Raw genomic sequence first — 14551 nt, forward strand, 5'->3', positions numbered from 1 at the left:
TCCACTTCCACTAGCACGTCCAAAATTATTAAATATGTGTACATTTGAAGATAAGAGCGGGAGCACACAGAGAGCGGTCAGGAGTTCCGAGTTCCACGTTCATTATAATGTACTGATACTATAACAACAACGCACACAGCGGGCAGTCAGACCGCGGCGGTCGAAACGGAACGTCGCGTTCTGAGAGTTCTTTTCCCGCCGAGGCAGAGAACGCCGCGATGTCTGAGGTTACAAACACGGAAAAGTTAATTGAATTGGTTAGGGAAAGGAGTTTATTATACGATTTAAGTGATGTAAATTATAAAAACCGCGACAAAAAAGCCGAAGCTTGGTTTGAAATTGCTACTAGTTAATTTAAATTAAGTAAATTTTATTATTCGTAAATTCGCCTTGTTCTTCTCGCGTTGTGTTGATTGGGTGCACCCAATACTTCCTTTTCTTTTTAGAAGCTGCTAAGCTCCACAAGAGCAATAATTCTTCATCGGATGATGAACTTTCTAGTGACATGTTGCATATGCAAAGACCCAAACGAAACTAGAACGCGAGAATTTGATCGCCGCTTGTGTGCTTTGGAACTCTTGAGCGGTCAACGGTCACTAGAACGCAGAACTCTGACCGCTCTCTGTATACTCCCGCTCTAAATTCTAATCAAATCCATGTACAGTTGTAACGCCCAACATAAAATTTGCTTTTCCTTTCCGAAACACGCTCATTAAAGAACATAGTGGTACGCCACTACGCCAAGTGCCAAGGTGTACCTAGGCCGTCATAACATTCTGGAAATTTTGGCTGTTGCCTAGTTTTGTTTGGCAATATTTTCCATAGCAACTAGAATGTTCGGGAACATTTTTCACCTATATAAGCGACAGCGGAAAGGAATTCGCCAGTCATGAATTCAGCAATCCACTGCGCCGCTACACGGACCTACCATACCTACGCCCCGGCTCTGCCTGGACTACGGATTACCATGGACTCCTCTGAACACATCCCCGAGTCCGGTGTTGACTCACTGATACCGCTTCGGCCACTCCACCGCAGTCATCGCCGCGTACACCTGGCATCATCGTCATCGGTCCGGATTCAACCCACAACTGCGCTATTGGTCACCACTGAACACTAGTCATGGGTTTATATTATTGACATTCAAATTGGTAAACCAGCACATCAGGAAAAGGGGAACAAACCGAGTGGTGAGAAGTGGGAAGGTGAATGAATCTGACGGTATACAAAAGAGAAAATAAAATCTTCTTACGAATTACTAATACCTAAATCACCTTTAATTGTGTGGTAATAACTCACCCTTGAGACAGCGATAATGGTATTTGTGATAGAGCTGCTGCGTGAAGTGGTTCTCGCGCAGCAGACTGTGACTGGGGTGCTGGAATGCGGGCAGCGAGCGCCCCGTGCTGCCCCAGGAGCTGCCGGCCTGCGACTCGGCCGGCGAGGTGCCCAGCGAGGAGCCGAGGCTGTGCGTGCGCGGCCGGTGCTCGCGCGAGTCCATGATCCACCCAACGTGGTGCTCCATGGGGGGGTCCAGGCTGTGGCGGGTCTTGCGCTTGCGTCCGCTTCTACAATGTCACCAAGAATACACCATCGTAAGCAAGAGATACATCATCAGAGATAAGTAATTCTTACTACAGTATTCTCTCCGCTAGTCAAATTAAGTAGGGTACCTAGACTTCTCTGTGTATTCTATCTACATGAAACGCATGCTTCTGTTGGTTTCATTCTGCCACGTTTTTTGTTTGAATAAGTTAACAATAATATTCAATGCCCAGAGTTGCTAAATAAGATTCAATTCAATGTACCTGCGCGTTCAACGCGCTCTTCTGTCCTGTTCAGGGTGGATCAATGCAAAATAAACTCTAAGCAGAATTCTTGCCTTAACAGACTATGCAATAATTACAATAGCGTATTATCCAAGGTGGATATTTTCAGCTGCGAACTTACCAAATACAAGAGGTCCATAAAAAAACTGACTTTTCAATTCTGAATGGCGGTCTAATGGACAGGAACAGTGACATCTACCACTCTGGAAGCCATATTAAATACATTCCTATTATTAAGGTTGTAAAGAAAGTAATTATTCTTACCTGAGGTCTGTGTGTGGGTCTTTGCTGACAGCGTAGAATCGTGCGGCGCGTCGGGGATCCTTCCTGCCGCCTCCTTGTTCTTCCATACGGTTGAACTGGAACGATCAAGTCAACAACATTAAAACACCCAAAGTTTTATAAGCACAACTAACTGTTTTGCAGCCGTATGAAGATATGAATGCAATTTTGTTCATTGAACATGATGACAAATTTTCGACTCCTAGGCCCCAGAAAGGTTGATTAAATTGTTGATTTTATCTGCTCAAGAAAGAATTTCATCATTTGGAAATAACGTTTCATTAAATTCAGTAAAGGTAAGAAGGTTTGTACATATTACTCTGGGTTATAGAATAAAGTCTTCCATACAAATATGAATGGAAACAAATGTACAAATTTTGCCAGACAGCCCAGCGCTCTGTCTCACTTAAACTCGCCTGACATTGTAAATCTTAATTTTGACGGCCTCCAGGTGGAGCGATAAGGCACTCGACGAGCAATACGTAGGTCGGAAAAAAAACAAGAAATGCGATGGAGAGCGCTACATGATCCAATATGAAATTTTAATTTTGATCAAATGTAATGACGATATATATTATCAGGCGGCAGTATAATGCTGCGTATAAACAGTAGAAAAAAAAACCACGAGCCGAACCACGAATGGGAAAGGAACGAAGCAACCACAAGCAGCGTTTCGCGACACTGGCGGTTGCTTCGTTCCTCTTCCGTAATTCGTGGTTCAGCTCGAAGTTTTCTCCTCCTGTTTATACGCAACCTAGGAGAAAGAGCGTGTGTGCTGAATGGGTTAGAACCAAAAGGTACTAAGTACATAAGGTACATAAGTCAGTGGCTGTAATGGTTTTCTTTCAAAACAATTAGAAAGGCACTTATATGTTGTATAATGTATGCAGTGCGTGGAGGACGACGGCACTTGGAAAAACTCACGTAGGATGGTGGAGGCGGTGGAGGGGGTGTTTCCTGTTCGCGCACAGACGGCGCATCGTCATCGTCGTCCCGTCTGTCCGCTTCGTTTGTGTGCGTTCTTCTTCTGCGTACACTCTCCTGGAACAAAAATGAGAAAATATTAATAAATAAGCATTGAATATTCCGGCAAGGATAAGTAGAGAGCATATACCATCACACAACTCAGTCTCAGCACGCACTGATTGCTTCATTCACATTCATTGTCATCTCGTACCTACTCTTTTTCACGCTCATTTGAACATGTCTCAATGTGTGTACCGTAGCGCTCGCTGCGAAAAAGAGTCAAGTACTGAAATTCTTGCACAATGTTGGACAAAAATTCGTGGTGGTATATCTATGTCTTCTTGTATGGAGCTACTCCAGGATGAGGACGCAATGACAAGCATACTTTCAAGTCAACATGTAGCGTCGAAGAGAACGATCCAGTATTGTCTCATTAGTAATAAACAGCTCGACCTACTTAGTACCTACCTTCGAGTACTACTGACAGCTCGAATCATAAACAACGCGGCCTACCTACGACAATACGTCGCAAGTCGGTCTGGCACATTACGACAACTCGCGAGAAGGTTCGAGCCTATCGCCTATGCGTTCCTGACGACCAAAAGTTCCTGAAAGCCCCAGACTGAGCGAGTGGCTCCGATTTAGTTACAATTCCACCTACCTACTGTCGCCGCCGGCTGTATAGTATAAATAAGCCCGACGCAGCGAGCAGTCAGTATTCAATCTGTCACCGCCGGCCACGTTCAATCACGCTACGAAAATTTGACCCAGTCTCGCCCGCATTCCATAGTATTGTAAATTGTGAACGCGTAAATATTGCGACTGTAAAATCGATTTTTTATTTATCAATAAACGCTGTATCAGAGTTGAGAGAGATTTATTTATTTGTACACCAAGATAACTACAAACATGTTCAGTCGAGCCAAACCATAAGGCATGAATGTATGAAATACCGACAATATAAAAGAAATAAGAGAAAGGGGCGACATGATTGAGATTACAGTTGGAATCTTCACCACCGACGCACTTGTAAATCTCCATGGACACCCTTAGCATCCAATCCTAGGAAACACTTCCTTGCAAATAGAGTAGTGGAAGCATTAATTAACTTCCACAATGTGTCACTATACTATACTGGTAAAACAGACACAACATTCATGCTCGACTCTTCTACACATAGGTAGGGAACATTTTCATGTTTCTGGTATCCCGGAACACCTTTCCTTTGAAATTCCAGTAAAATAAACATAGAAATCTTACCCGACTTCAATAGAAGCATTATGTGCAGAATTTGCAAGGATTAAGATATTTTTTTAAGACGGAAACATCCAAATATCGATGTAATCGTAGATTCCATTACATAATACGAAAATTTGAGATTTATTTCAGTATAGAAATTCTGGGACTAACCAACAAATGTACTCCTCATTGCCCAGAATACAAATGGAGGAAAATAATTCTGCAGAGTCGGTCATCTTCAATTTACAAATACAAATGATTGTTACTGGAGCAGATCAGAAAGAAAGAAAAAAAAAAAACTATAAATTTTTACTTTTCCTACATAAAAACCCCTAAAAGGACATTACTAATTATTTTTTTCTTAAATCATCCCTTTTGTAGGATTTCTTGGTTCAAAGGGTGGCTTTATTCTGAAAAAATTGTAATAGCGTCCTTCTTGACGCAACTATTAATCTTCCTTTAACTTCCTTTTTCCCATCCTATTTTACCTACTACCTAACATTATCTGACTTTACCCGCGTGTTTGTGTGACATTTTACAACAATAAAAGTGACTGTCAAAGGAGTTTATTGATGGAGCCTGTTTGATGAACATCTATTTGTGATCAGTGCTGTTATTAATATCAACTCAGGGTAGAAGGCCTGTGCAGTGAACATATTCAGTTCCCTCAGTGTGTTTCGTGGCCAACCTGGATGTTATGGAAGCTTGTGCGTGAAATCATATCTCCTGTGAGTGAAACCAACCATCAACATCTTTGAAGAACATTAAAGGGGAAGTCTGATTACTTCCTTACTCCATGTTCATCATCTTGTTGTTTAGTTAGCCTCGTGGGTAGTTAGATTAGGTAATGTCAGGTTGGGTTGGGCTAGGTTAGGTGAAGTAAACGCTGCAGTGTCTTACAGTGTCTGTGTGGGTCCAGAGGTCCTCCTCGTAGAAGAACAGGCCGTCGCTGATGGCCTGCTCGAGGTCGCGGCCGATCTTGACGCGCGACTCGTAGCGAATGCCGCCATGACGGTCGCGGCCCTCGTGCTTGCCGGGCGCCGTCGGGCCCCGCGCCGCGCCCGTCTGCGTCACGATCACCAGCTTGTTGATGTCGCGATCCGTGAAGTCGCAGTCGGATTCCTCTCCGTCAGACCTAGAATACAGACATTTATCAATACAATACAGTACAGTACCAAACATACCCCAATTGGGGATGCCATAGTCTCACTGGCTACAGACGGTTGGGAGCAGTTCAGACTCTTGTGCGGTATTCAGTTTTTTTTTACCTCTCAAATCAGATACTGTGGATTTACTAATGTTATGTTCCCTCGGTAACTTCGTACAACTACCTGCACCAGTTATTTCACCATTTAGATGAAAATTCCTTATTTCGGGAATATTCCCACCACTAGGTGAAAACTTGAGAAATGCCCATCTCGTACACGACCCCATCGAGAGACAGCCTGACTTCTCACTGCCTCCTAAACTCTGCTCCTCCATCAATAGGATAAGATCCTCCCGCAGCTGCTGTGCCCACAAGATGCATTGGTGGTGCCTTAAAGGGTCAGCGATTTGTGAAAACGGTGCGGAGAAGACAACTGAACACGAGGTCAATGAATGTCCACTACACTGAATCCCCGGCACGACGGGATTGAAGAGGTCCACAGGGCAACACCCTAGAGCCTAGACCCCCACCATACGAAAGAAGAAATCAACATCACTGTAAGATGTTATTGTATAATAGGGCAATATAAATATAATGATTATGTGTGCATTACCATTCCGAGAAGGTGTTCTGTCGAGGGGGTGGCAGGGCCGTCTCCAACTCCTCGTCAAACTGAAAATCCAGTTCCTCGCGGCTGTCGGGGCCAGGGGGTGCGGGGGCGGTGCGCTCCTGGCTGCGTTCCGCACTGCGCTCCTTGCTGCCGCCCTTGGGACGTCTGGTCACCTGGAGACAACACAAACAACTTTTAATACACAACAGCCAACTACTGTTGCAAGAGCTTTCAAAGCGTGTGATTCAGTACAATTCACAATTCGAACTGCAGTGCATCAACATTTTGATGACTGATATCTTAGGAATTTGGTATTCTTCAATTCTAAAAGTTCTGTTCCCAGCGCTTCTTTTTAACAAGTGACTTTCTGTCACGTGGAAAATAACCATACTAGGGCAAATACATTAAAACCTTCATTACAGTGGAATACCGTTAATTCAAACCCCGATAATTCGAAATTTTCGTCAAAGAAATATTTACAGAAATTCGAAATTCGTTAATTATTTGGCAGGTTTGGGAATAAGTCGACGTAGCTCAATGGTCCAGAGCACCTGACCAGACATCAGAGGGTGCGGGTTCAATTCCCGTCGGCGGCAAATATTTTAACTCGGGAGATGTTTTCAATTTGTTATCCTTTGTGCTATGCATAAAATCCATGTCTTACAAAGACATGGATTAGGGAGTGTGGCGAGGGAGTGTGGCGAACCCATCGCTCAGGGAGTGGAAACACGACCTGCAATAGCCATCCCAAGCTAAGGTGTGAGATACCGTGCTCAGGGCTGAATGACACTGGGGAACAGTGTCACGAACGGTTCCTCCGAGACACAAGGTCGCATCTCGGAGTATACAGACCTTACCCCAGCATTCGGGGCTCTGCTGGGGTGGACCTTTTATTTCCCTAGATACTCGTGGGACCAAATATGGACTGTAAAAACAAAAACCAAAACAACACTGACGAGGGACCTTTAAGGAACCTAGGGGGAGTGGAAGGAGGAGTTGAGGCCGCCTCGGTGGACTCATCCCTCTTGGGGCCTTTGAGGAACCAAGAGGAAGTGGAGAGGAGAGATGGGACCACCCTGGTGGACTCTTCCCTTGAGGGGCCCTCTGGGAACCATAAAGAAGGACCTCCGACGGACGCAACACGGCGGGATCCCCCAGGGGATCCAGACGTGGAAATGCAGGGACCATCAGGGGACCTGGAAAATAACTTCTTTAAGAACCCCCGACTCCAACTGGGGCCCTCGGGGAACCAGCGGAGAGGGGGGGACTTAAAGAAGAGACTCACTCCAACAACCACCGCTGAGGAAGACAAGGTAAAGTCCCTGTCAGACGATGTGAAGAAAATTCACATCAGTGGGAAGAAACTCAGTGGGGCTGCGAGGAGAAAACTCAAAAGAGAGAAGCAGGGGCGGCAGGAAGGAAACCGGGAACAACCAGGGACTGTAAAAGTCCGCTGGGGACAACCAGGGACCTCGAAGGCCGGAACCAGGCAAGGCAAACCAGGGACAGACCGGAAGCTAACGGGGACCGCAGAAGGTAACCGGGAGCAACCTGGAACGCCCGGGGAAAAGAAGGCTGGGAAGAGGAGAAGAACCTCACCAGAACCTAAACCCTTGGGGCTTTCACCGGGAAATTCCAGGAAAAAGCCCCGAGGAATTCTCACCTCTGCTACCTATGCGGAAGCCGCTGGAAATAAAATTCGAGTGGCTGTAGTACATAGGAACAGAGAGGAAGAATTTACAAAAGAGCAGGAGGCCCTCGTGAGTGAGGCGGCCGCGGATCTGATTTTGAGCATCCCAAAGGGGCAGTTCAAACCCAGATTCGACGAATGCTTCACTCAGAGGGGCGTCCTGAAAATGACCTGCTCCGACAAGGAGTCAGAGACATGGCTGAGGGAGATGGTGCCGACCATACGGAAATGGCAGGGCTGCGACCTGGAGGTGGTGGGGTTGCAGGAACTGCCAAAGTACGTAAAGGTTATGGCAGTAATCCCCGAAAATGGAGCAGTAAGCACCGATAGGTTGCTACAACTGCTGGAGAACCAGACTCCCCGGCTACACACAAAAAAATGGATCGTCCACGACTCGATCAGGGATAAGAACATGTATCGCCTGATCATGAATGTGGACGAGGAAAGTGTGAAGGTGCTGAGGGAGATGGGGATGACGGCGCATGTCGGGATAAGGAAGGCCACTTTCACGGTGCGCTCTCCTAACACCGAGGAGCGTAAATAGGAGGAATGACTTAAGGATTAGGCAGTAATGGCTAAAAACTTACAGTTCATTCAAATAAACTTGCACCGCAGTCCGGCAGCGACTGCAGTGCTTAGCAGTAGAGTCACTCGGGACAGTGTGGACGTCGCGCTGATCCAAGAACCCTGGACTTATAGGGGGAAGGTCAGAGGACTAAACATGAACCAAGGTCTAATCTATTATAACGAGTCGGGGGACAGACCCAGGGCCTGTATTCTCATCAGAGGGATACCTGGCACACTGCTACCCGAACACTGCAATAGGGACTTAGTGGCTGTGAAGCTACAGGTCACGCTGGACCAAAGAAGCAGGGAAGTAGTTGTGGCATCAGCATACATGCCCTATGACTCTGTGGAACCACCACCCTCAAGGGAAATAACGAGACTCCTCCAAGACTGCAGGGAGAAGGGTAGGGAACTGATACTCGGAGCAGATGCTAACTCGCACCACACTGTGTGGGGGAGTACGGACATCAACAAACGAGGACAGGACCTCCTGGAATACCTGATGACAGTGAACCTTGAGATTCTTAATAGAGGTAGGGAACCCACCTTCGTTATAAGTAACAGACAGGAGGTGATAGACCTCACCCTAGGAACATTAAGAGTCTCAGGATGGAGAGTATCGGACGAACCATCCCTGTCGGACCACCGACACATACAATTTAAACTAGAGGGAGAAACAAGCAAAACGGGGACCGATACATATAGGAACCCAAAAGCAACTGACTGGACTAGATACTCGGAGGAACTAAATATAGGAATGACAAGATTCCCAGCTAAATACGGCTGCCCCGAAGAAATTGAGGACGCAGTAGAAGTACTGAGGGACTCAATGATAAGGGCATACGAAAATAGCTGCCCTCTGAAGACAAGTACCAGGGACAAAACACCGTGGTGGAGCAGAAGACTGCAGGAGCTACGGAAAATAGTAAGGCAAGCTTTCAACAAGGCCAAAAAGTCAGGAAACTGGGATGCCCACAAGCAATACCAGAAAGAGTACAAGGTGGCAATCCAGAAAGCCAAAACATGCTCCTGGGAGAAATACTGTGGGGAGGTGGAAACCATCCCACAGACTGCAAGAATCCAAAAAATTCTTGCAAAAGACCCAGGGGCAGCAAAAGGCCCATTCAAAAAAGCTGATGGAGGATATACCAACAGTTGGGAGGAGGAGTTGGAGGTACTGCTGGGGAAACATTTTCCCGGCTACAAAAAGTTAGAAGCAGATGATACCGGTCCACCACCAGCCCGAGTTACACGGGAAGGTAAGGACTGGGACACTGCGGCTAAAATAGTTACTCCCTCCAGAGTTAAATGGGCAATCAGAGGGTTTGACCCTTTTAAAAGCGCAGGAGAGGATGGAATCTTTCCGGCACTTCTACAGAGGGGCCTAGATACAATCCTACTTCCGGTGACGAAGATCCTGAGGGCATGCTGTGCCCTCGGATACATCCCCATACCATGGCGGAAGACAAGGGTAGTGTTCATACCCAAACCGGGGAGAGCTGACTACGACCAACCAGGTGCATTCCGCCCAATTAGCCTCACCTCATTTCTTCTGAAGACAATGGAGAGGCTAATGGACAGGCACATAAGGGACGGGGCACTGAAAGAGAAGCCCCTCCACGAGTTACAGTTTGCTTACCAAGCAGGTAAGTCAGTCGACGCGGCACTGCACAGGTTGGTGTACAAACTGGAGCAGGCACAAGCGACTGGGGAACTGGCGGTAGGGCTATTCCTGGATATAGAGGGAGCATTTAACTGCACCACTATTAAATCCATTGATGAAGCGGCAGAAAGACATGGACTCGACAAAACCACCAGAAGGTGGCTGAGGAACATGCTCTCAGGCCGGATACTTACGGTGACAAGGGGTGAGGTAAGCATCAAAGTGCTGGTGACACGAGGGTGTCCACAGGGAGGGGTCTTATCACCCTTGCTGTGGAGCCTGGTGGTGGACAACCTCATCCGGAAACTCAACAACAGGGGCCTATATACGCAAGGGTACGCGGATGACATTGCAACCATAATAAGGTGTTGGGATGCAGACACAACCCGAGGCCTTATACAGTCAACACTGGCAACAGTGGAAGAATGGTGTGAAGAAACAGGACTGTCAGTCAACCCAGACAAGACAGAACTAGTAATCTTTACGCGTAAAAGGAAACTAGAAGGATGGAGCAATCCAACCTTCTATGGAAAGGAATTAGAACCCTCTGACACGGTTAAGTACCTCGGAGTCATCATAGATGCCAAACTGAGCTGGAAAAACCAGGTGGAAACTGTAGGCAGAAAGGCCTGTGCTCTGATGTGGGCAACTAGGCGAATCTGCGGCAGAACGTGGGGTCTCAAACCTAAAATGATGCAATGGCTTTACACAGCCGTTGTAAAACCAAGGATCATGCACGCAGCCCTGGTCTGGTGGAGGAGAACAACACTGAAAACAGTGATGGTCACACTCAATCACATACAGGGACTTGCATGCAGAAGCATCACAGGAGCCATGAGAACCACTCCAATACTAGCCATGGGAGTGCTGCTGAACCTACCCCCACTAAACATAGAAATAGAGGGGGCGGCGATGGTGGCAGCCTACAGGTTACATTGCAATGGCCAATGGAGAGGAGAGTTGCCCAGAAACAGTCACACGGAGATAGGAATAAGACTGAGGGCAATTAGTCCGACGGCTGGGATGAAGCAGGACGGCAAACAAGCCGAATACTTCTTCGGACAGCTGTTTAAAGTGACGTACCCCACAAGGGAGGAATGGGACACGGTCCCAGGTCCAAACTCCAAACAGGAACTAATCTGGTTCACAGACGGGTCCAAGATGGAGGAAGGAACAGGGGCCGGGGTCTGTCTACAGGGATCTAAGAGGGAACTCAGTATACCTCTAGGAATGCACTGCACTGTGTTTCAAGCTGAGATGAAAGCCATCTTAGTCTGCGCACAGGAGAATATGAGTATCGGGTACAGAAATAAGAACATAAACATATGTTCTGATAGCCAGGCGGCCTTAATGGCACTGGAAAGTAACCGATGCGACTCCAGACTGGTGATGGAATGCAGGACTATCCTAATAGAACTGGCGACCATCAATAAAGTAACCCTGCTCTGGGTACCGGGACATAAAGGTATTGAGGGCAACGAGCGGGCTGACGAACTAGCAAGGAAAGGGGCGAAAGCACCACTTGTGGGATCTGAGCCGGCCGTAGGAGTAGCAGCTTGCCACACCAAACTACATATCAAGAAGTGGATCAAATCCCAACACTGGAAGGAATGGAAGAAGGCACCCGGAATGAGGCAATCTAAAGTACTCATAAACGGACTGGACCCTAACCGAACCAGGCAACTACTCGATATGGACAGAAACTCACTGAGGGAACTGGTAGGACTATTAACGGGACACTGCCATCTCAGGAGACACATGCAACTGTTGGGAGTGGAAAACACCAACATCTGTAGGAAATGTGAAGAGGAGGAAGAGACTCCAATTCACCTATGGTGCCAATGCCCCGCTCTGCTGGGAATAAGGCTCAGATACCTGGGAAGACACAGTGTGGAACCAGAAGACATCGCCACATATCCAATGACAGCCCTGGTGAACTTCATAAAAGGGACCGGGTTACTGGCAAGGGAATGAGGTAAAATGGGAGATAGTACAATGGGCCTATGGCCTAAGTGCTCGCGGGGAACGTAAGTAAACCGCCTCCGACTATAAAAAAAAAAAAAAAAAAAAAAATGTCTTACAAACATTGGTTTATCATAAAAAGGTGGAATTCTAGCAGTTTAATATTGGTAGATGTAATTAATGCCTCGTGTTATCATGTATTGTGTTACCAGACTAGATACCTTGGTCCAGATGTCTGTGAGCTGTTGTTGTTCCTTGTTCTCTCCGTCCACTTCCATCCGCGTTACTCCGGCGCCCTCGGGCACGGGGCCGTTCTGGTCTGTAAACCAAAAAAACACAATGATATTAAGAAAATTTATGGCTTCATTTTCTTGTGGCGAGCGGGGAAATGTTAAACATAAATAATGCAACCAAGTAGGGGTGGGTACCTACATGCACAGGCAGTAAATTGTCTTTGTGTTTTTATGAACTGGTATCACCAGTTTATCTATGGAGATGTTAGTGAGAAAGATAAACGAAACGTCATTCTTTGACAAGACAAGACCTGAAGCGAGCCGGCTTGTGTGTTGCTGATGGATCAATCCAGTACGAGATGTAATTTTGGAAGAACAAACATAATCCGAAATAATCTTATCGAGTATTTTATAGCCTGGCGAGGTAAATTCTACCCGAAATGATTGGATAATCATCAATCCATAATACAAAGGTCGTGCATGTAGGTAACCCCTACATGGTTGCATAATTTATATGTAACAGATCCTTGAGACAAATCCTCGATGATGGAGATAAGGTATTCATTTATAGGCGCTTATCAAAAGGAATCAGATTACAGGACTCTCCCAATAATCCGCCAGCCCAAAAACCAGGCATGTGTCCAATTGGTAAAAGTGACGATTATGGTACAGTGAAACCCGAATTTTACGTCCCCAGATTTAACGTTTTCTCGCCAATTACGCGTAATTATTTCAGTCCCGATATATTTTAATACATTTGATACTCGCTTTTTACGTTTTTTTTTACGTCGAAAATATTCAAAAATGTTAGTTTCGCGGGCTTGACACGGCCTCGCAGTAATTGGTCGGCTTACGGCGCGCAACGCGGTGATTGGCCGACATATTTCAATTTTAGCCGGCCGTGCCGTGATTGGTCGGGGTACGGTGCATAACGCTGTGATTGGCCGACATTTTTGAATTTTAGCCATGTGTAAAATACTGTAGCATCATTTGTTCGGTTTATTTACGCATCTGTCATTCGGTTTTCAACTCGATTTGTGACGCTTCTTTCTGACATTTATTATTCGCGATCATCTCATAGTTTTTACGTTTCTTGTTTTGTTTTCGTTAAGTTTATTACAATCTAAAGTGCATTAAGTATATTATTATTATGTCTCAACAAAGAAAAACGTTGTCAGTGCGAGAGAAAAGGAACATTCTTGAAAATGTTAATAAACACGTTGGTTCACGTGTTTCGCTGGCTCGTGATTTGGGTATACCCATAACTACGTTGGCTACAATCATTAAAAATCGGGAATCTATCGAAAAAATTCAATACCCCCATTTACATTTTCCCTCCGTTTAGGTATTTTTTTTTCAGTCCCTTAAAAAACGTAAAATAGGGGTTTTACTGTACATAAAACAGGTATTGTAATTGAAATAAAGTTTCATTTGTAAACGCTGGTTTTCGAAAGCACTTCCTTTGGGTCTAGAGTCAATGAGCTCACCGTGGAAAATATGTCAAAACCTTTTATTTGTCACACTTCAGTAATAAATAAAGTGAAACCTTAGTCTGTTAAGAAAACCGGTGCAGTGAACATGTAGAATCTACTACTGAAGTTTGAGCAGTGTCCCTAAAGGCCAAGACCGAGGGTAATGACACTGGAACCGATGTGACTCCAGAGCTGTGATGGAATGTAATCAATAAAATAACCCTGATCTGGGTACCAGGACATGAAGGAATTGAGGGCAACGAGCGGACTGATGGACCAGCAAGGAAAGGCCGGAAGCACTACTAACAGAATGAAAGGTGGGTCGAATCCCGGCACTGGGAGGAATGACCAGATCCTAGGCGAACCAGGCAACTGCTCAATATGGACTACACTCTACACTCACTGAGGGAACTGGTAGGACTACTAACAGGACACTGCCACCTCGGCAGCTGTTGGAACCAGAACACATGGCCACATATCCATAACACCCTTGCAGAGAAACGGCGTGATAAGTAGTGTGCTTACCGGAATGGCTGTCAGGAGTGGCAGCGGTCGTGGTGGGAACGAACTCTGGGACGTCGGGATTGAGGTGATCGTCCACTGGTGCTTTTACCACTGTGCGGAACCTCCTGAAACACCAACATACATTATTTATTTATTTATTAACGCAAGTGTCAAAGTTAGTAAAGACCATTTCTCATTATCTATTTATTTACCCATTTTGAGATTGAATCTTGTATGTAGTATTTTAGCTAAACATATGTGGCAGTAATGTGTTTGTGTGTGTATTTGTAATTTACGGTGGCTGCCGGAACCGTAAATCGTGTTCAGGAGATGGGAGATTAAAAAATGAGTGTCTGCAATATTAATTAAATTTATTCGTGAGGATGA

General features: G+C 45.8%; 1 protein-coding gene across 2 annotated transcripts in view; it reads right to left on the reverse strand.

Moving 5' to 3' along the window:
* The window catches only part of LOC149415743 (la-related protein 1-like), an 85149-nt gene that overhangs the window by 12774 nt on the left and 57824 nt on the right, over nt 1-14551 (reverse strand). For both annotated transcript variants that reach the window (XM_089641476.1, XM_089641477.1), the window contains 7 exons: nt 14186-14289; nt 12177-12274; nt 6077-6246; nt 5217-5451; nt 3036-3152; nt 2094-2188; nt 1300-1568 (listed from right to left, as the gene is read on the reverse strand). In XM_089641476.1, coding sequence (XP_089497602.1) covers nt 1300-1568; nt 2094-2188; nt 3036-3152; nt 5217-5451; nt 6077-6246; nt 12177-12274; nt 14186-14289 — 1088 coding nt within the window. The remainder of the gene's footprint in view (nt 1-1299; nt 1569-2093; nt 2189-3035; nt 3153-5216; nt 5452-6076; nt 6247-12176; nt 12275-14185; nt 14290-14551) is intronic.

Source organism: Hesperophylax consimilis, chromosome 17 (genome assembly GCF_061612785.1).
Source record: "Hesperophylax consimilis isolate HC1 chromosome 17, BYU_Hcon_1.0, whole genome shotgun sequence".
NCBI lineage: Eukaryota > Metazoa > Arthropoda > Insecta > Trichoptera > Limnephilidae > Hesperophylax > Hesperophylax consimilis.